The sequence below is a fragment of the Urocitellus parryii genome, chromosome 10 (genome assembly GCF_045843805.1).
Source record: "Urocitellus parryii isolate mUroPar1 chromosome 10, mUroPar1.hap1, whole genome shotgun sequence".
NCBI classification, from domain to species: domain Eukaryota; kingdom Metazoa; phylum Chordata; class Mammalia; order Rodentia; family Sciuridae; genus Urocitellus; species Urocitellus parryii.
In genome coordinates, this window is record NC_135540.1 from 86,452,254 (window position 1) to 86,474,965 (window position 22,712).

General features: G+C 40.6%; 1 protein-coding gene across 1 annotated transcript; it reads left to right on the forward strand.

The window, feature by feature from the left end:
• Positions 1-360: 360 nt before the first annotated feature.
• Naaa (N-acylethanolamine acid amidase) lies at positions 361-22,112 on the forward strand. The gene is made up of 11 exons (XM_026413671.2): positions 361-600; positions 1,103-1,267; positions 3,857-3,983; positions 7,753-7,843; positions 10,106-10,182; positions 14,390-14,562; positions 14,709-14,771; positions 15,469-15,535; positions 15,928-15,956; positions 20,705-20,782; positions 21,412-22,112. The coding sequence occupies exons 1-10, from the start codon at positions 389-391 to the stop codon at positions 20,778-20,780; spliced, it is 1,080 nt and encodes a 359-aa protein (XP_026269456.2). The 5' UTR covers positions 361-388; the 3' UTR covers positions 20,781-20,782; positions 21,412-22,112.
• Positions 22,113-22,712: the final 600 nt, after the last annotated feature.

Consider the following 22,712-nt stretch of genomic DNA (forward strand, 5'->3'; position numbering starts at 1 on the left):
TAGGAGTTTCCCCATACACATTCGCTACTGAAAATCTTAACCTCCCAGGCAGGCTGCAGTTCACACTCCCTCAGTCCACGTAGTTGGGATGGGGCGGGCTGCAGCAATAAGAAGCCTGTAGCCTGCTGCATTCAGCGTCCCGGTGGTGAGGGACGTCAGGACTGGACTGACAGCCAGGGCGGGTGGTGGTGTAGATAAGTGGCAGGGATGGCGGCGGGTGTCACAGCTGGGTGTCTGGGCTTGTCCCCAGCGGGCGGGCAGCTTGCAGTACCCGCCTCTGGCGTTCGGCACCGCCCCAGCTCCTCCTCCTTCGCCAGCTACTCCTTGGCTTCCCCAGCCGTCAGTAGCCACTGCAGCGGGACGAGTTGCTGCAGGCAGATCCTGAACCATGAGAGCGGCGGGCCGTGGGGCGCAACCCGCGCAGGCATTGCTGCTGCTGCTGGTGCCACTAGCCGGGGTCTGGTCATGGGCCTCCGCCTCGTGCCCAAAGCCGCCGCTCTTCAACGTGAGCCTGGACGCGGCTCCAGAGCTGCGCTGGCTGCCGGTGCTGCGGCACTATGACCCGGACTTGGTGCGCGCGGCGGTGGTGCAAATCATCGGGTGAGCCGCGGGCTCAGGACCTTGTCTGCGGGAACACGGGCGGCTGGGGTCCGAGTGCGGAAAAGCCCAGAGGCTCGCTGCCTTTGAGCTTTCAACCCAGATTATACTCCTCCCCTCCGTCTCCAACGTCTTCCTCTCCTCCTCTTCTAGGACTAGGCTTTGCTCTGGCGCTGAGCAGCATGGGGCGGGCGGGACTATCCGGCGCGGCTGGTTTGACTTTTAAGTCACCAGTGGCACCTCATTCCGGGTCAGGGTGGCGCGCTGTCACTCGGTTACTGAGTAGGGGACACAATCCACGCCTTCTTTGCAGGCCTTGGGGCTCCCCTCGCCTGCCCTTCGGGGATCACCCCTTCCGAGGTTTCTTTTTCCCTCTAGGACGCTGCTGATAGAGCTCTGTGGCTCCAGAGCTGTCAGCTCTGTGGGGAAACACAGGCACTTAACACCCGCCTCCCTGCACCCATCTGTCTTCTAAGCAGGTCAGACGCTGGTTTTTCGTTTCTAGAGACAGAGTCCCCAAGTGGGCCCTCACGTTGATTGGGAAGGTGATCACGGAGCTGGAGAGCTTCCTTCCCCAACCCTTCACCGACGAGATCCGCGGCATGAGCGACTTCCTGAACCTCAGCCTGGCGGACGGTCTCCTGGTCAACCTGGCCTACGAGTACTCTGCGTGAGTGTCCAATTCCTGGGCAGCTTGCTAGGGACTCCTGCCACCTAGAGGTGTGCTGTCAGTGAGATAAAAAAGGAATGTTGACTGACTACCCAAAACCTGCCGCATTTCCTCTTTGCCTCTGGGGATATCTGAGCAGCAGATCATGAGCTTCTAGAATGAAAGCAACTTTTCTGACTCAACTTTCCCTGTCCCCGAACCCCCTTTGTTTCTCACCACTAATCCAGGTAGCATCCCACTTTCAAAACTTTGTTCAAAATGTACTTTTTTCAGAAACTTTTTGAAACACAACCCATTCTCATCTGGACCCTTTAGATGCTGTATGCAGGTAGTGGGTCATCCTGCACTCACTTGTCCAGCTGCACTCACTTTTCATGGCCTGTGATCCAGAGTACTGTTTCAGAGTCTGTTTCCTCCAACGCTGGGGTCACAAGGAACTTTGCTCTATCTAATAAGGCCAAACTTTGATCTGAGCACTGGACATAATAAAGTGTGGAATCAACACTGAAAGCAATATGGAGTGTGTGCTTGATTCCAGGCAAAGTGCAGAGGGACTCCTGTTAGTGGACTCTGTAACAGGTCCTGAAACTGAGAGGTTTGGCTTGGGTTCTGCCTTTAAGACATTGTTTTGTCACCTCATGTAGTAACATTTGGTAGTTCCTTACAGCTTCTGGCTGCCTAAGATGAAAGGGAAAAAAAGTTCTTGGGATAATAAAACTTTACTGCACTTGGTATCTTCCCAGAGCAAGTAGAAAGGGTAAGTTAAGAAGTAGGGTGACTACCTTCCTTCCTCTTCTGGAAAGTGTTTTCAGACACACATAAGACACAGGTCTGCTAAATTAAAGTGCTTTTAAGTTAAACTAAGTTAATCTTACCGTCTCCCTCTCCTACATCCAACTTTGTTCTCTTCTGGCATATGGCTTTCTCAGTGAAAAATCACTGACCATTTCCACCCTCTTTTGGAGTCATTGTAGGCAGATTAAGCCAAAAGTTCTAATAAAAACTTTCTAACTTTTGGATCTCAGATTAAAGTATTTATTAAATTATCTACAAAAAAAGACACTACTGTGCTATATTCCACTAGCATTAAAAAAAGGAAATGTTTTGTTCTCATTTCCGAAGTCAGGCTGTTTGTATCAAAATATTACCTGCATCTTATGGAGTCTACTGGGTTCCAGACACTTCATGAATACAGCTCCACTGGGAAGATGGTATTTTCTGTTTTGTGATGTAGAAACCAAGTCTCAGAGGGGACAATTTGCTGGAAGTCTGGTGGCTGGTATGTTCCAAAGATGCTGCTAAAAAGCACACCAGTCTCCAGGGCCCTGCAGTGCCTCTTCCAAAGCAGAACTATCTCCTCTCTTGTCCCTTGTGCTCGTGTAGTGCATCATGTAGAGTATTTGGAATGAGATGGAATGATGGTTAGTTTGACAATTTTGAAAGATCACTTTTGAAAAGATTCTGAAACCTTTATTTTAGTTACTTTCCTATTTTATCAGTTCCGTTCCTCTTATAAACCCTTTGCAGGTAAGATTGGAAGCCCTGGAAGGAATTAAAACTTCACCAAGTTTCCTTTCTAAATACACCAAAAAAAAAAAAAAAAGAAGAAGAAAAGAAAAAAAATTTAGTAACATTTGTTTTTTTCCTACTTATAAGAGTAATGTATAATCATTATAGGAAATCAGCAATACAGAAAAGTACTAGCTATTATCAGAGAATATGGATAGTGAGATGTTTTAACAAATCTCCTTCTCTTTTACTCAAAATAATTCTCTCCAACCAAGAGTTTTTTAGGATCTTTTTCTCTTAGTAGCTCTGTGCAACAAGCTCTGAGTGGAACAGGAACAGTACCAAGCCCCTAAAAAGCTGACCATTTTCCCAAGGGGACAAAATAAAACATTCATAGAACCAAATGGTTTAGTGCCATTGTACTTGCTCTGAGGAATTCAGAGCTTGGATTAGCTTGCAATAAAGGGTTCAATAGGAGCTGGGGCTGGGGCTCAGCAGTAGAGTGCTCACCTAGCACGTGTGAGGCCCTGGGTTCGATCCTCAGCACCACATAAAAATAAATAAATGAAATCAAGGTATTGTGTCCAACTATAACTAAAAAATAAATATTTTTTAAAAAGTGTTAAATAGAATATATACTGCCAAGCAGAGGAAGAGTCAGCGTTCAGAGGGCTAGATGAGCCCAAGATGGTTTGTTTCTGCATGTTTGCAACATCATCCTTGTGTACCAATAGCACAGGTCAACACTGAATGAACACAGATGAGTTATGTCTGGTTGTGTTCTTCAGCTTGAATTGTGAATCCATATTCTTATACAAAGATTATGGCATGTATGTTAGCTATAAGGAAGAAAAACTCTTTGAGGATTTTTAGTTGTAGATGGACACAATATCTTTATTTTATTCATTTATTTTTATGTGATGCTGAGGATCCAACCCACTGCCTCACACACACTAGGCAAGCACTTTACCCCTGAGCTACAACCCCAGACCCAAGGATTTGTTTAAAAAAAAAAAACAACTCCTTTTCCTTGTTCTTATTTGTCTCACTTATTCATGTTGGACTTTTCCCTTTTCTCAGATTCTGCACCAGCATTGTGGCTCAAGACTCCAGGGGGCACATTTACCACGGTCGGAATCTGGACTATGCTTTTGGAAATATCTTACGAAAGTTGACGGTGGATGTGCAATTCTTAAAGAATGGGCAGGTATGGTCCATACCGTATGATATAGAATTCCAAAACACCTTCTAACCCATGTTAACAGTCATTTGGAGAGCCTGGTATACTAAGTGTATTCTTACTATAAGAAACAAATCAAACCCTTTGGAGAAGCAAAACCAGGAGAAAGATGTACATTAATTGTGCATATAGGAACAAGAGTCATTTATTGTTATTGAGCTTGGATTTAAGGAGGTCAATCAGTTTCCTTAGGGAAGTCTCTTTTGGGGTATGATAAGTTGTCCATCTATTAGGCTAAATCAGCTCTTTCCTCTGCTTTCTCAGGCTGCTTCTGGAATAGGTAAGGGGCCGAGTATTGTAATGGCTAGGAACACCCAGCTTGGGGTCTGATAATCCTGGGTTTGAATCCTGCTTGGGTCATTTCCTCTATGAACCTGGAGATTTACTCATACCTGTTTTGCAACTCAGAGACCCAGAGAGGTTAATAACTGCTTTATTGAAAGAGATTAAGATTAAATCATGTGGAAGGTGCTTGATAAATAGTGGCCAAATAATGAATGGACTTTCACCTTTCAAGTATAATTTGCCCACACCACTCTTGTGTATAATCATTAAAAAATTATACTTATTTTATTTTCAGCATGGTCTCTTTAAAAGCATAATCTAATAGATACTATTGTCACATGACTGTAAAAACTTAGCATTAATCAATGTTAATTGAATATACAAAGGATATCATTCCTATGAAATAATACAACCTACAAAAGACAGATTTTTATCTTTTGGGACAAGGACTTCGTTCTCTTTGTGCTTAGGGATGGATTCAGAAATACTAAAAGCTTGTTTACTAAAAACTCATTTAGTCATCTGCTTTTACAAAGGTAAACTTTTTCTCAGAAAAATTTAAGATGAAATTTTCTCCTTTCCCAATTTTATTCCTTCACTTTGCTACAATTAACAATTTCAAGTCTAGCTGAAGATGTACTTCAAAAACAATTTTGCATAGTAGCAAGTTCTAACATAAATGCAGGAAATTGAAAATATTAAGTTATCATTAAATGAAGGGATAACTGTAATTGACAACTTTATGTTTTCTCCATTATTCTACAATGAGCAAACATTTGTGTGCGTGTTTTGCATAGGGATGGAGCCCATGGCCTCATGCATGTGAGGTGAGCACTTTACCATGAGCTTCCCAGACCTTTCTTTATTTTTTCCCCCACATTTTTTATTGATACATTATAGTTGACATACCGATGGGATTTGTTGGTACATCATCACACATGCATACAATGTACAATATAACAATATAATTTGACCTATATCACTCCCCATTTTCATTTCATTTTGAAACAGGGTCTTGCTAAGTTGCCCCAGACTAGCCATGAACTTGCTATCCTCCTGCCTTAGCCTCCCAAGTCACTGGGGTTACAGGCCTGCGCCACCATGCCTGACTGGAAATATTCTTATAAATAGAGAAAATAATAAATGCAATAAAAATAAATTATTTCAACTGTTCCTCTAAAACTTACCCTAACAATTGTCACTTCATTTGTTTCTGTTTGCCCTGGATCTCCCATGAGAAACAGTCCCCTGAGGTGGCTTTACTCTCAGATTATCACTGAATCTAGTCAGTGTACACGTGGGTATTAATTTTTAGCAGAGAATTTGTGGCCAATAAATTATTTTGCCAAATTAAGAACAGGTAATCTGCATAACAATTCATTTCTCATTTGTGTTTAGTGTTCATGATTTTTTTTTAGAGAGAGAGGTGAGAGAGAGAGAGAGAGAGAGAGAGAGAGAGAATTTTTAATATTTATTTTTTAGTTTTCGGCGGACACAACGTCTTTGTTGGTATGTGGTGCTGAGGATCCAACCCGGGCCGCACGCATGCCAGGCGAGCGCACTACCGCTTGAGCCACATCCCCAGCCCCTAGTGTTCATGATTTTAAAAATAGTTTTCTATATAGGACCTCATTTGAACCTCTGAGCAGCCTTGTGAAGTTGGCCCAAGTCAACATTTTCATTTATATTTTAAGGGGGCTGGGCCTCACAGAGACTAACCTGCCTCAAATCACATGGTGGAAATGAGGTGTAGATCTTCAACTCCTAATAGCTTTTTTTTTTTTTTGGCCAAAATTCAACCTCAGTTAAAATATAAATTAGTGTCCCCCGCTAAGGGTTTCTTCATTTTAACTGACTTGGCAAAGACAATTGGGCAGTACAAACATTTAGAAATAAAGGCCAATTTGCAGAGCTGCCTGATAAAATATCTTACAACATTATGTACAACTTGAAACTACCATGTGATTTTGATTTTTAGGAACTTTAATTTCTCAACCCTTCAAGAGTGACAGTACTGTGAGGGCCAGTGTGTCATGTGAATGGAGTGACTGTGTACTTACATGTTTTGTTCTTCATATAGTTACTAAAAGGCCTTTAGTAGTAACATAAGCTTACTCCCGTTTCATGGCTGTGAATGGAGATGGGGGAAGTCACAGAAGGCTCTCCTGTAGTCCCAGCAACTGAGTCAGGAGGATCGAAAGGTCAAAACCAGCCCAGAGGCTGAGTCAGGAGGATCGAAAGGTCAAAACCAGCCTCAGCAACATCAAGGCGCCAAGCAACTCAGTGAAACCCTGACTCTAAATAAAATACAAAATATACAAAATAGGGCTGGGGATGTGGCTCAGTGGTCGAGTGCCCCTGAGTTCAATACCTGGAACCAAAAAAAAAAAAAAAAGGCCACTTGTAATTTAGCTACTTTACCCTATGTTTACAGCCAGAGGAGGTGAAGATAAATAATTCAGTGAAAAAGGTTGCTAATTAAAAATTAAGCTTTCTAAACAAAAAGATTAACCTAGGCCCAATTTATTTCTCAAAATATAAAGATACAAGTTAACCCTTGGACAGTATGAGCTAAGCACTGTTCAAAGTACTTCCTTGAAAAATAAAATCTGGTATTGGAAATAACTGCTAGACTTTGGCTTTTCTCCTGGGGTATCATAGTGGTATGTTTTGATCACGGAAGCTAGTTACCTTAATTTAAAGTGAGGTGATTCCTCTCACATGGGATGATCATGAGGGTTAAATGAAAGATATGTAAAATGAATTTTTAAATATTTAAAATTTAAATGTGATTCTTATTGGTGAGCAGTCCCACTTGTTTCCTCTGACTTCACAGAGCTTATCAAATGTGTGACATTGATCTCTTGTAATCAAGTCAAAACAAGTTTTTAAATCAAACACCATATTCTGGGATGAGGCTTATTTGTGCATAGATTTCCTAAAATAAGATTTATGGGAATATAAAAGAAACCAGTTATATTGAAATACAGTTATTTCAGTATTATATGTTTAAACACATTAAGTAGTAAGATTTAGCAGTGAGTTTAATAACTACCATAATTTCAGGGCAGTGACAACTGAAGGAGGCAGCATTTCAAGTTATCTATAACCACCATGGTGCATGTGAAAATAGCTGCCATTTCTACTGGGGACAAAATCACCACACCATTGTCACTGCTTGGTTTGTCATATGCATTCATGATAGAGGGAGTTAACTTTCAGTTAGAGGTTAGTGAAAATAAAGATAGACCTTTTTTCCCATCCAATCATTCCATTGAATTCTATTCATGGATCCCCAAGGTTAAGAACCCCTGTTCTAGAAGGCTATTTTAGAGTCTTTAGAGTCTTATTCTGTTAGGAAAAAAAATCCAGGAAATTATGAGACACAACAATTGATTGCAGTGTATGTTTTGTTAGAACAGTAAAATGATACCTTGTCTCTTGATTTCAGGTTGCATTCACAGGAACCACTTTTATTGGCTACGTAGGATTATGGACTGGTCAGAGTCCACACAAGTTTACAGTTTCTGGTGATGAACGAGGTAATCAAACTCCTGAGCATCTCCCACCCTATCCCTGTTCAGTTCTAGTTTCCTTCGCTCAACAGAATATGTGGGAGAACATCTACCACGTGATAGGGACCTTCATCCTAGTGACAGGAGAGGGACGGTAGGCTTGGAAGCAATGAAGATGATCTCAGGGAGTGGTAAGCACTACCAAAAAAGCAGAACAGGAGGACAGGGAGAGTGCAGGACAGCCAGGGGAGGTCCCTCCAGGGGATCCCCAGCCAGTTCTACAGAAGCTGCTACCCTCGCCTTCCTGTAAATCTCTCTCTCCCCAGCACTAGAACGATCACGTGGTCACCCTGTTTAAAACCCACTGTAACTCAGGAAGACACATGATTTCACTTACATGTGAAATCTAAAACAGAGAGAATATCTGCATATTTTTACTCACTAGAAGAACATTGTACTTATAGAAGAGAGGAGAATGGTGGTTACCAAAGGCTGGAAGTAGGGATGGGGAAAGGAGAAATGTTGGTCAAAGAGTACAGAGTCTCACCTAGGAGGAATAAAGTCTGGTGGTCTGGGGTCACCTGGTGTCTATGGTTAATAATAATGTACTGTATATTTCAAAATGGCTAAGAGTGGATTTTAAACAGTCTCACCACAAAGAAATAATAAGGGTATGAGGTGATGGATATGCTAATTAGCCTAATTGGCTCATTCCACCATGTGTGCAGGTATTAAAACATCACATGGTAGCCAGACAGGTGGCAGAAGCCTGTAATCCCAGCACCTCGGGAGGCTGAGGCAGGAGGACCATGAGTTCAAAGCCAGCCTCAGCAATTTAGCAGGTCCTAAGCAACTCAGAAAGACCCTGTCTCTAAATAAAACACAAAAAGAGCTGGGGATGTGACTCAGTGGTTGAGTGCCCCTAAGTTCAATCTCTGGTACAAAAAAAAAAAACCAACCCCACATTGTACTCTATACATAAATACAATTATTATTCATCAATTAAAATAACAATACAAAATTTTAAATGTCACCCCAAAAAAACTCTGCAGTGGATTGTCCATTTCACTTAAAACAAACTCAAGGTCCTGATTCTCACCCCAGAACCCTACTTGATCACCTCCTGCACCTCGTTGTATTCCTCTCTCCCTTGCCCTTCCTCTGCCTGCACCTCATTGGCCTTCTTTCTCTTCCTGAAGTCTGCCCTGACACCCACGCCTTCTGCCTGGCATGCTCTGCCCATCTATAATCCCAGTCCCTGGAATTACAGGTGTGGCCCTTTGCCCAATTTTGAATTGAGGTGTTTTTGTTTTTTGATTATTGTTGTTGAGTTTTAGACGTTCTCTATATGTTCTGGCTATTAACCCCTTATCAGATATCTATATGTAAATATTCCCCCCACTCTATTCTTTTCACTCTGTTATTATCTTTTAGTGCACAAAATTATGAAGTTTTTACGAAGTCTAATTTGTCAATTTTTTTTTTCTTTTGCTTCCACTGCTTATTTCTTGCATGATTTTTTTTTAAAATAAATACCCTACAGAGACTTTTAAAGGAAAATAATTTGGGGAGTGACTGAAAATATGTATGTTTTTTTTTTAAAAAATGTAAGCCCAAATCAAACTTAAAGGTTTTAGAGATATATGTTGTAAAGATATAAGTTCTATACATTCTTCCAAATAATTACTGAGCCACTTTTCTTAAAAGATACATGATTTAATTTTGCCTGGGATAATTAATACAGTGTTTTCTTTTGCCATAATTATCATTGTATTCAGGTACCAAAAATTTTACTTTCAACACTTGAGAGAATATCTGCATATTTTTACTCACTAGAAGAACATCTATGTTTATTGTATGTATGTGTACACACATAAGCATATGTATATGATGTTCTTATGTCACTATGAAATTCAGACTTAATCTTTCAAAGCTGCGTACTAGTAAAATCACTTTTTCTTAGCCAGCCTTTCTCTTCCATCAGCTTGTAAAATGGGAATGAAGCAAAACAAAACAACAAAAAAAATGTGTTGTTGTTGTTGTTGCAGTATTGGGAATTGAACTCAGGGACGCTCTGCCACTGATCTACACCCTGAGTCCTTTTTATTTTTTGTTCTGAGACAGGGTCTCTAAGTTGCCCAAGCTAGCCTTAAACTAGTAATCCTGATACTCCAGAGTAGTTGGAATGTCAGGTGTACACCACGACGCCTGGTAGAAATTAACAAAATTTAAGAAAAATACATTTTCATGCTGTTTGAGTAACAAACTGTTACTTCTTCACCTCGGCAGATAAAGGCTGGTGGTGGGAGAATATGATCGCTGCCCTTTTTAAGAGATACTCTCCAGTCAGCTGGCTTATCCGCACTGTGAGTATATTTATTGTTGAGCCCACCTCACACTAACTTCATCTTCTAGACCACTGTGTTCTTGTTGCGATGTTCTTTGTCACTTAGAGATATTGCTTTTAATGTAAAAAGGTGCTGAAAAGAAGCAGAACTTAAATGTTTGCAAACTGCACTTGAACCTTTCAATAATAAGTATCAAAGGTAAACAAAGCCAGGCCCTAATTAAAGTAGCAATTAGGGGTTTTAATCAGTAATATACTACAATTAGAATAAGGACTTGGATTTGAGCAGAGGTGGTCGGCTATTTTAAAGGAAGAATGAGGGAATAGAAAAGGAGTTGAATAGAGGCTTAGTAGAGTCAGGGAAGGGAAGAATTCTGAGTGGAAAGGAGGGGTTGCCCATTTGAAACCCATCTGGGTTTGCTAACTGGCCTTATGGAAGTTGGGCTCCTATCCTCCCACTAAGACTGGGAGATAGAGTACTATTTTCAGGTGTTGGCTGGAATGAATTCTTTTGATGACCTTGAGTGTCCTCAGACAGGCTAGCAGGGAGGATCATCTTAGGGATACAGCCTTGAGCTGATAGAAATGGCTAGTGTTTGTACCTCTTGATAGGCCAAGGTTAGGGCAAGTAGAAGAGGACTCAGAGGAGCCCAGCTAGAGTTTGTTCAGGAGAGAATCTTTATCATAGGCTAGAATTTTGCACAATATAAGAGATTAATTTAGGTTCTTCTATGGGTATAGATATATACACTCCTTTTAGAATCTCCTTTACAAATATCTGAATTAATGAATCAAATGCATTACAATTTATCTTCACATACCACTAAAGGAACATATGCTTTATACAAGTCTATTAAATGAGCAGCTTCCAGGCCATATAAACTTTATTTTGACTATAGAAGGCCCCTTTAGGGAGCACATCTCTGGTATCAGGATCTGGCCCTGTCCAGCTTTGCCTTTCTGACCTTTCCTCACTTTGCTCTAAATCATCTGCCCACTGCCTGCCTCTCCTTGACCTCTCGCATTTCTCTTCAACTTGTTGCTGGAGCACTCCCTAAAGATGCTGTAAAACTATGCATTCATCACAAATGAACTTCTATTATTCCCTTCCAACCCCCGCTTATTGCGTGTTAGCATCCGCATATCAGAGAAAACACTTGGCCTTTGGTTTTGGGGGGATTGGCTTATTTCACTTAGCATGATATTCTCCAGTTCCATCCATTTACTGGCAAATGCCATAATTTCATTCTTCTTTATGGCTGAGTAATATTATTTTGTTTATATATATATCACATTTTTCTTTAGTGATTCATCCATTGAAGGGCACCTAGGTTGGTTCCACAGCTTAGCTACTGTGAATTGGGCCTCTACAAACATTGCTGTGACCATGTCATTATAGTATGCTGATTTTAAGTCCTTTAGGTATACGCTCAGGAATGGAATAACTGGGTCAAATGGTGGTTCCATTCCAAGTTTTCTGAGGAATCTCCGTACTGCTTTCCAGAGTGGTTGCCCCAATTTTCAGTCCCACTAGCAATGGATGTTCTCTCTTATACTTTAATGTATCACCCTCTCAGGGCCTAGCCCATGATGCCTGATACCCTCCACCCCCCTCACCCCGGCCTTCCTTTGAAATATCCATGGAAGCCTCCATAGTTCTGTAACTCTTGTATTCTGCATTCCCACAAAACCAGAACTAAGTGGAAAATGCCAACGTTTGCCGTCAGCAAGAGCAATAGCCAGGCTTTCATGGACCATGGCTACAGTGGCCTCTAAGTGCATGGTGAAATGAATTCTGGGGAAACAGCATCATACATAGGCAGTCCTACGAGACCAGGGCATCCTCTGTGCTTTCTTCTCAAAGCAAAGTATTTCACATGAGATTTTACTTTTACACCCTTGAGCCTACTATGGGTCGGGGGTGGGGGGGTGGGGTGGTGTCTGGCCAGTTGTTGAGATGTCTTCAAAACAAGGCATCTTTTCTGATGTCTCTATGCCTAGCGCATGGCTTCTGTTTAATGGTGCTAATATCTCCAGCAACCACAACTCCCTTGGCCCCAATTTTACATGTGCTTTTCTTGTCAAACTAAATTTTTTTCAAATCTTTCTGTTCCGCTTCTTGCTTCTGATTCAGATTTTATACCTGGCTAAAAGCCACTGCCTGAATGCTGTGTTGCCATGAAATTGCCTCCAACAGATTAATTAGTCCATCACCTTTAAATTCAGCTCATACAAAATCTCATAGCATGTACAAAATTAGACAAGTTCTTTGCCAGGATGTAATAAAAATGGCCTCTAGCTCAATTCTCAACAAAGTTCTCATTCTCATCTGAAACCTCGTGACTACAGTCTTTACTCTCTGCATTTATTTCAGACTTCTGGTCTTCTGAACTCACACCAGAAATATTCATTAAGCTCAGCTTACAATATTCTAGGGATTTCCTAGCCTGTATTGCCAAACTTTTCCAAATGCCTCTCCATTCCAAAGGCCAGGTATAGGAATAGCATCAACCCCACTTCTCCGAGTTAATTTCTGTTTTAGTCAGCTTTTCATTGCTGAACCAAAATACCCAACAAAAACAAGTCAGAGCCTTTATAATTCAACCACTTCCCCAAATTCTCACCTCTGAACACTGTTTCATTGTGGACCACGCCTTCAACACACGAGCCTTTGAGGGGTACTTCATATCCAAACCATAAATTCCCCATTTCCTCCATTTCCTGAAATAGATAAAGCACTTGTTTTCTCTGACTTTGTCACTTGAGTGAAATAAGTCACTATGCCTTCAATATTTCTTATTGATGTTCTTTTGCTTTGTTCACACAGAGCTCTCTGTAAGAAGGAATGCATTATTTAATAATAGTTGGATGATGATATAGTTGGGTGTTTGATATAATCAAACAAATATCCCATTACTCCAACTACCGCACTTTGTCATTTTTCTCAGTTCAGAACAAACCAATGCAAATCAAAATACCCCTCACAGCAGTATGTATAAGACAGGGTGATTTATGGGTGCTGAAGGATGGAACATTTGCAGATACCAATATTTTGAATCATTCTTTTTATTTTATTTTATTTTATTGAACTCGGGGTATTCAACCACTGAGCCACATCCGTAGCCCTATTTTGTATTTTATTTAGAGATAGCATCTCACTGAGTTGTTAGCACCTTGCCATTGCTGAGGCTGGCTTTGAACTTGTGATTCTCCTGTCCTGTCTTAGTCTCCAGAGCTGCCACCACACCCGACTTTGAATTGTTCTTTTATTTGACCCTATCCCCACCCAAACCCTTAACAGTGTGTCTTGACAATATTCAAGATGAGTTAGCCTAAAATGTACTACTCTCAAAAAATTAATTATGAAGGTGCAGGCAGAAAGAACAGGCCTTCTACTGCAGAATGTTCCTGAGCAGATCAGCTCAGAAGGAGCACCCATGGAAGCTGAGGATTTTGAAAGATTCCCTTAACTGCCCATGCCATAGAACTTTAGAAGTCTTCATGGACCCTCAGGAAGTCTTCATGGACCCTCAGGGGTGTCAGAACAGCAGTTAAGCTCTCCATTCATATGTGTTCTTTTATCTCAAGCCTTTGCTAATAAGTCCATTGAACTAGAACTTTCTACCCTACTCCCTGTCCTCTTCCTGCAACCACCACTTTCATAATTGAGTTCAGCTCCTGTGATGCTTCCATGGGATGCCATTTCTACTGCCCTGGGAGAGGATGGGCTCCCTGCTATGACTTCTGCCACTTTGCCTTCTCCAGTGCTAACACTTACTGTTCTGTGTCCCCATTGCCTGGTTGACTTTTCTGTCTTCCTTGGAAATTTGGGAAGAAAAACAACCAGGTCACTCATATGCACTGCTCCAGCCTGGCTCCTGCACAGTGCCTAGCCACCAGTAGGTACTCAAGAACTGCCCTTGAAAGAACAAATGAAGGGAGAAACACAAGGCATCTGTTGAGACTGAGATCTGCCTGGAAAGCACCTAGCTTGTGTTTGGTGAACCAGGTGTGGGACCTGCAACAGTTTTGTCCTTTCATGAGGAATTCTTGCTGATTTTGGCCCCCACTGCAGCTGAGGTTTCTTCCATCTCAGGAAGATAAGTTAGAGTAGTTCTATGGCTCAATATATCAGGAGAAAGCGCTTTGGATCATTTTTGTTCATCGTTGGGTGTGGACCATTCCCTTGGATCATGTTGCCTATGCTGGTTTGTCTTTTTGTTCAGACGCTGAGTGAGTCGGAAAACTTTGAAGCAGCCGTTTACAAGTTGGCCAAGACTCCCCTCATTGCTGATGTCTATTACATCGTTGGTGGTACATCCCCCCAGGAGGGAGTGGTCATCACCAGGAACAGAGGTGGCCCAGAAGACATTTGGCCTCTAGATCCTTTGAATGGAGAGTGAGTTGAATTAAAGACTCTGGTCATTTTGTATCAAATCTTTCTTTTTAATTTGGTGAAACTGAGGTATTTTTATTTTTTAATATTTCTTCTATAATTATATCTCAACAACCTTGGATAAGACAAGATGATGTGCTCTGTTGTAGGTGGTTCCGAGTTGAGACAAATTATGACCACTGGAAGCCAGCACCCAAGAGAGATGACCGGAGGTAGCCTTCCATATGCTTTCTGGTTGGCCATGTTTTTTTGTGGTCAAGAGAATATCCCCTTCCTACCCCAGGGACTGGAGAGACCTACAGGTGTTTTCCCCTCCTAGAGAGCGTACTTCCCTCCCTTCACCAGTGTCTTGACCAGGGTGGGGAGTACAGTGTGTGGAGGAAAGTCATGGTGAGGGCCTTTTGGTAGTTGCTGGGGTTGGAAAGGATGAAGTTGGCCCTGGCCTAATGGCTAGAATCCCTGAAGCTCACCACCAACCTCACTAATAACTCTTTGTGTGGCCTCTTGGATCTCTGTTCACCCATCTGTAAATAAAAGGACAAGGCCAGACTCATGAACTTCAGTGTAGTTGGGGTTTTTATTGTCCCTTCTAATTGTGAAAATTCTATTACTCATTGTGGCTGCAAAGAACAGATGACTGTATATTTCACTTGCCTTTACCATCCCAAATTTGGTAGCAAAAATTTAATTCTGAAACTTCCTTGAGCACAGGAGCCAACAGGACCAACAGTTGAATGAGTCCCATCATGGTGGTGTGAGCCAACGTAGCTAATATGCTTGGGGGCCACATTCTGTTTTGACATAGGGGAGATAATGAGACAGGGCCCTGGATGTGTAAAAGAGAATGACAGCTGATGGGATTCAGAGTTTCCTAAAGTACCTAGTGACCTTTGACGGTTGTCCTTGCAGAACACCTGCCATCAAAGCCCTTAATGCTACAGGACCAGAAAACATCAACCTGGAGACACTTTTCAAGGTAACTTGTGTCCTGATGTCCAGTTTACCCAGGATGTTTGGTGAAAAAAAGAAATTCTCTGAAATCAAACAAATGTAGTAGATGAAAAAGTTATAGTAACAGTTCTACCTAGTTAAAAACTTTTTAAAAAGTTACATGACATTTATTGAGCTTTTTTTCTGTATAGGTTAAAATTCCACCTTCACCTGAGTTTTTATTCACATTAAAAGTAAACAGACATAGTTGTAATATATGTTTATTGTTTAAAAGAAAAAAAAGAGCAAGGATTAAAAGGTTTATAACTATAGCCTTGAGATACACTAAAGGGTTCAACGGTTATGTTCTTCCTATAGATATTCTACACGTATTTCTTCTACCTTTTCATGTTTTTGTAATTTTTTTTTTCTGTGCAGGTTTTGTCAGTGGTTCCCGTGTATAACAAGTAAGTTAAGCACATCTGTTCATCTGTCACCTCAGAACAGTGACTTCACTCACCCACTGTGGCTCCCCAGGCATGTGAGGGCTCCTGGGATCAGACACCATAGGTGTTGTCAGTTCAGCAGTGGACAGAACCGTCTCTACTCTCAGGGGACTAACATTCTGCGTGGGGAGTGGGGTAGATAAACAAATACACCACAAGTCAGGTGAGAAATTCATGCCAAAACTAAAAGTGAGGAGGACAGAAGATGGAGAAGGAGGAAGGCAGTGACATCTTCACCCTGATTCAGTCTGGTAGCTGTGGGCAGTTTTCACTGGAGATGAGCATCCTTAACATCACTTTGTTAGAACTAGATTTTTAGCACCTTTGGTGTTCTTTATCTTCCTGGAAGTTTCCACTACCTCCACCCCCATGTTGTTCCTCATTCCACACCCAATTTAGTAAGAATAGTTCCTTTAGCCTGCACCCTTGAGGGTAGCATTGTGTGAGCTGTGGTTTCTCTGGACTATAGTTCAGGATTTTATTCACACTTTTTGGGCAAAGCTCTAGGCCACGATTAGCTCTTAGCTCAATTTGAGAGGCAGCTGCACCAAATCTGTTGGGGGAAACTGTGAAGGTCCATTGTCACCACCACTGCAAAGCTGAATAGGCCATCAGCCCCCCTCTTTATCATCCCCATTAGGGGAACACTGAGGAAGGGGACTCACCCCTAACTGCCTTATTCACACCCAAGACTACCTTTTTAGGAATGTAGGCACCTTCTTATGCTTAGTGGGGCAGAACTGAACTTATTAAAATAAATGAGGAAGTACCTGCAAGCAAAGATAGTTATCTCCTTCCTTTACTTCAATAAACTCCAAACAGCATTTCCTACTTTCTCATCTCTGCTTTCTCCACAGCAATAATATCAAACTGTATTCTTCAAGAAATAACAAGTGAAACTTTAAACATCCAGTAGAAGCCAGGTATTGTGGCACATATCTGTAATCCCAGATACTAAGGAGGCTGAGGCAAGAGGATCCCAAGTTTGAGACCAGCCTGGACAATTTAGCAATATGGAAGGGCACTTGCTTAGCACATGTGAGGCCCTGGGTTTAATTCCCACGATTGCAAAAACAAACAAACAAACAAACAAAAAACAATCAAATACCCTGTAGATTTTTTTTTCTTTGCATTTGTATCTGCGTGCTTTAAGATTCCTGAGTACAAAGATTTTCTCAAAACTGTTATTTTGCACCATAATAGAAATCTATTTCCAAAATACCTCTTTGGAAGTCTTTTCATTGAGTATGGCCAGATACAAAGATTAACACTTAAGAATTTATTTCATAATTTTCTAATAGCCAACATAGAAAACAAATTAATCAGTATTCTACCACCATTATGTAGCCATTTAAAAATTTGAAGGCTATTCAAAGCATGGACTATTTAAATAAATATAGTAATGATTTTATTACAAAACTAATTTTAAAAATATAGTCATTACTTATGTAACTACTTTAAAAACTATAAGAATACAGAAATAGTTTCTTAACCCTTTAATTTATTTTTATTATTTATTTATTTGTTTATATTTGGTACCAGGGATTGAACCCAGTGGCTCTTAACCACTGAGCCACATCCCCAACTCTTTTTATTTTTTATTTTGAGAAAAGGTCTCACTAAGTTGCTTAGGGCCTCACTAAGTTGCTGAGATTGTCTTTGAACTTATGATCCTCCTGCCTCAGTCTCCTGATCTGCTGGGATTACAGGCATTTGCCACAGTGCCTGGCCTTTCTTTAATTTCTTTTTATTCTTAAATTTTAAAAATTTTGTGGTACTGGGGATTGAACCCAATGGCACTTTACCACTGAGCTACAATCCAAGTCTGTCTTTATAATAATTTGAGACTCTTGCTAAATAGCTGAGGCTGGCCTTAAACTGGGATCCTATAGCCTCACCCTCCCCAGTCACTAGGATTATAGGCACATGCCAACACACCCAGCAACCCCTCATTTTAAAAATAAATATTCTAACAAATAAGCTATTTGGATAAAGAACCACCCCCCAATGCCCCCAATGGTATGTTTATAAATTAACTCTTTGGGATAGGGGAGAAAAACAAATAATTTCCCTGATTTTTAGCATTTGTCAATTTCCTATTGTAAATACAGGTAAAGTATCCCTTATTCAACATGCCTGGGACCAAAAGTGTTTCAGATTTCAGAGTGTTTTCTGTTTTGAAATATTTTCATGCACTTTACCAGTGAAACATTTCTAATCTGAAAATCTGAAACATTCCAAAATCCAAAACTTTTTGAGGGCCGACGTAGTGCTCAAAATGTTTTGGATTTCAAAGCATTTTATATTTTGGATTTTGGATGCTCAACCTGGACTTTCACCATGGCTGATTTGAAGCTTTCAGTTGGTTCATGAATTACCTATATATTTGACAATTGCTCTCACTAGCCTGTAGGAGCCAGCTCTAACACTTTATTGGCTGTTTCCTAGGATATAATTTTGCTCTTCTAATATTCATTTTTAAAATAGAGTTTAAAAACTAAGCATGGGGCTGGGGATGTGGCTCAAGCGGTGACGTGCTCACCTGGCATGTGCAGGGTGCTGGGTTCAATCCTCAACACCACATAAAAATAAAATAAAGATGTTATGTCCACCAAAACCTGAAAAATAAATATTTAAAAAATTCTCTCTCTCTTCTCTTTCTCTCTCTCTTTAAAAAAAAAAAAAAAAACTGGGCATGGTGTACATGCATGCTAGTAGCCCTAGATGCTAGGGAGGCTGAGGCAGGAGAATCCTTTGAGCCAAGGAGTTTGAGGCCAACCTGGGCAACTTAGGGAGACCTTGTCTCAAAAAATTAAAAGGGATGGGGATATAGTTCAGTGGTAGAGTGCTTGGCCAGCATGTGAGAGACCCTGGGTTGGAATCCCAGCATTACAAAATAGGGGTTAAAAATTATCTTAGTGTTCTTACAGTTTTTGAAAGTAATTACATAAATGATCACTTTATTTTAAATTAGTTTTATAATTAAGCATTTAGTATATTTATTTTAATAAAAGAAAGCAATTTCTATGCTTTGAATATCCCTCGTATTTTTAAATGCTGCACGATGCTTAATTGTATGCATTATAATGAAATTAATCTTTCTCCACTTACTAGTTTTTCCTCCATTAAAACAGAAATGAACATATATGTATCTCACACACCCACTACTTTTGGATTTTTTAAAATTATTTCCATTGGCTGAATTCCCAGAAGTAGGGTTACTGAGTTACAGGCTCTGACTATTTAAATCGTTTCTGAAATGTTTGTCAAAATAAAATTGTTAGAAGTTATAAGTAGTTTACTAAGTAACATTTTTCTCTATTGTGTAATCAAAAACCCAAGAGGAAATTTAAATTTAAATGACAGTCCTCACTGAACCAGAATGAACGCAGCATTCTAACTCTCAGGCCCTTTTCATGTAATGATTAACCCCATCTGGGCTTGTTGAGTGTGTGAGGTCAGTAGAAATGTCAGAACATACCAGATTAGCTCTATGTTGCCCCCTTGTGCCGTACTCAAAAGTTAAACCTGCTGGCAACAGAATGTTCTCTGTGGCCATCAGCAGAGAAAGCATTAATGTAGAGAGGGAGACCTGGGTTTGGTGGTGCACACCTGAAATCTCAGCTACTCTGTCTGAGGCGGGAGGTTTGCAAGTTCAAGGCCAGCCTGTGCAATTTAGTGGTACCTTGTCTCAAAATTTGAAAAAATAAAAAAGGACTAGGGATGTAGCTCCGTCCTGAGGGTAGTGATAGGGAAGTGATAGAGAATAGACCTATGACTAAAGTAAGCAAGCATCTGAGGTCCTGTTCAGAGGACCCCTGATACCCTTAGTCAAGCTTTAAGCATGCTCACAGTGCTGTCTTCAGCTGGCTGTGTGATTCAGCTGTGGTGTTCAGTGCCTCTAATTCTGCCTGTTCCTGAACAACCCAGTTCCAGTTGCTTTGACCATGTGCCCCAGCTGCTCTCTAACACAAGCAATGGAGGAAGGGAGTGAAGGAATGGGCCTTAGCATGGGTGCACATGTGCTTGTGTTGTTCTCTTGCTTTGCAAAATGTGGAATAAATGACATTGTACTTTTTTCCCCTTAGTTCTGGGCAAGAGGGGCATCTACCTTGATCCCTGAGATTTTGAGGCTGTACTCTGGCCATCCTCTGGATGTGATCCTCCCATATAAGGAATATGCTGGGTCAGGTGTCCATCCAGAATCTGCCCCAGGATTTCCTGAAAAGCCCCAAGCCCATTTCTGGGGTCCAGGTGTCCTCTTTCCTGGAAGCTGTCTCCTGATGGTGGTGAGCAGCCATTGTGAACACCCTGTCCTTATAGGGGCCAAGAAATGGCTGCTTACTGGGGGATATGAATGAAGCTTAGATGTCTGAGGTGTCATATATGTGCAAGAAAGTCCCCTTGTGGGGTAGGAAAGAGCCAGGGTCAGGGTCAAAGGCTGGCTGGCTCTCATTGCCATAGCAATGGAGCTTTAATGAATCTGAGAATTTTACATTCATCTTGGTCTTCCACAGTGTTGTCAAAGAAAGAGGAAAGAACATTTTGACCTTTTGATTTATACATTTTAAAACATTCTGACATATATGAACCTCTATTTGTATTCTTGTCCCAGATCTCAGTGTTAGGGAAGGGCTTGATATTTTTTCCCTGTCTTTAGCATATTAGAGGAAATTATGTCTATATAAAAATTTCTCTTGTTATTTCAGCTATACAGTTTATACTACAGTAATGAGTGCTGCCAACCCAGAAAAGTACAAAACGAGCATCAGAAACATGAGCTGAACGTAAGTAAGCTGAAGAGTGAGTTTGTCCATGCTTTGAAAGAATTGTCATAGCTTATTGATATTGGGGTGGGATGAGAGGTGGGTATGTGCTGGTATTTCTCACGAAAGATGGTGATACTTAAGATTTATATGTACATAGTATTTTCTGACAAGCATTTGGCATATGATTGACATCATTAGGTATTTTATTATGAATTGTTTGAATTGAATGAAACTGAAATCTTCCAGTGCCCTGTGCCTCTTTACCTCTAAATATACCCTTTTCTCAAGACAAGATATTATCTCTTCACACACACAGAAGAGTAAATATCTGGGAAGACTAATGTGTCCCCAGAATAATAGTGAGGCGCAGCACCTTCATAGCATTGGAAGACAGATTCTGAAGGCAAAGGACACTTCCAGAATTTATTTCAGGTACTGGTGAGTCCATAGGTAAGGAGAAGGACATTAAGGAGAAAGCAAGAGTCTCCTTCCTGCTACCCCTGAAATCAAACCTGGACAGTACCATTCTAATTGCAAGAATCATCTGAAGTTTGTAAACCTGGCCTGATGTTTTGATCACTGATTTATCTTGGGAATGTTCAAAATCACTGTTTGAATTAAATGCATTTTTTTTTCTTCTGTTACAGATTTTTTTAAAAATGAAATTCTTGAAGAGCTGCACTTAAAAAAAAGACAAAGTGGAAGTATTTTATTATTTTATGAACAATACAGACTCCTTCCTCATTATACTTTTCAACCTTATGAAATGGGGGTCAGGCGTCACTTCGGTGGCATTTTGATGGAATGGGGAATAGCATTGTTTTGCATTCTCTTCTCTTCCTCGTCATCTTGATTTTTTTTTTAAGCTTCTACTCTGGCTTTACTCCCAGCTTCTCATGATTCTGTTATCATACCTCTGCTTATCCCCTAAAGAAGTCAGCTAGAAATACCTCTTTGTTCATTATGAAGTGCTTCTAGAAGAGCCCAGTTAAAAATTTCTTCTAAGGCTTAAATAGGTCAGTTGTAGAACTGTACAGATTCTGTCTCCAACACCACACACACACACACACACACACACACACACACACACACACACAGAAGGATTTCTTCTTAAAAAAAAAATGGAGAGCTCTATTTTGAATAGAGCCTGTTTGAAGGTGTGTTCATGGGACTTTGGTTGTATATTTCCATGTGATGGGATATTTTTATATTTCTAATGTTTTTTACTTCAACCAGTGGACCTTCTTTTTTTCTAAATAATTTCTTACCACTTTTTAAGGGGAGTATGAAATCAAGTCATTTTTAGTAGTTACTTATCATTTGTTAACAAAATGTTGAAAGAGATGTTGGCAAGGAGAATAAAACTGTTTTTCAAGATACCAAATGTTGTGTCCTCTGTGCTTTCTTACCCCTGGGATCAAAGGGATCTAAACAGCTGTCCTGAGAAGCAGCTCTCCTAGTTGTGACGTTGTTTACAAGTTTCAGGATTTAAGGGAGTGAACAGCTGTTTTGTAGAATTTTATTCCCCCATCCCCCCCACCACCACATACATGAAAGAAACTTCTTTGAGGATGAAGTCACAGAAGATTAAAATCATGAACAAAGGAATTTTGACTGAATATTCTTGTTTAGTGTTTTAGCCGAATGAAGGAAGATAAATGTCTAGAAGGCAGTGTTACCTGGTCACAGAGGACCTCTACCCCTCTGCATGGCACACCTATCCAGTGGCCTGGAATAGTCACGGTTCTTCTTGGATAGTGTTATTCAATTTCCATCATACAAGGCTTTCTTTAAATAAAATATCAGAGATAGTTTACTCATGGCACATATATCACACTGTCATTGAAACTAGAAATTTCCACTAATTTATTTCATTCCATTCCTGTTTTCTTGAAAATATATTGTGATCTTTGGATGGAAATTTGGAGAAAACCCTAATTTTAACCAG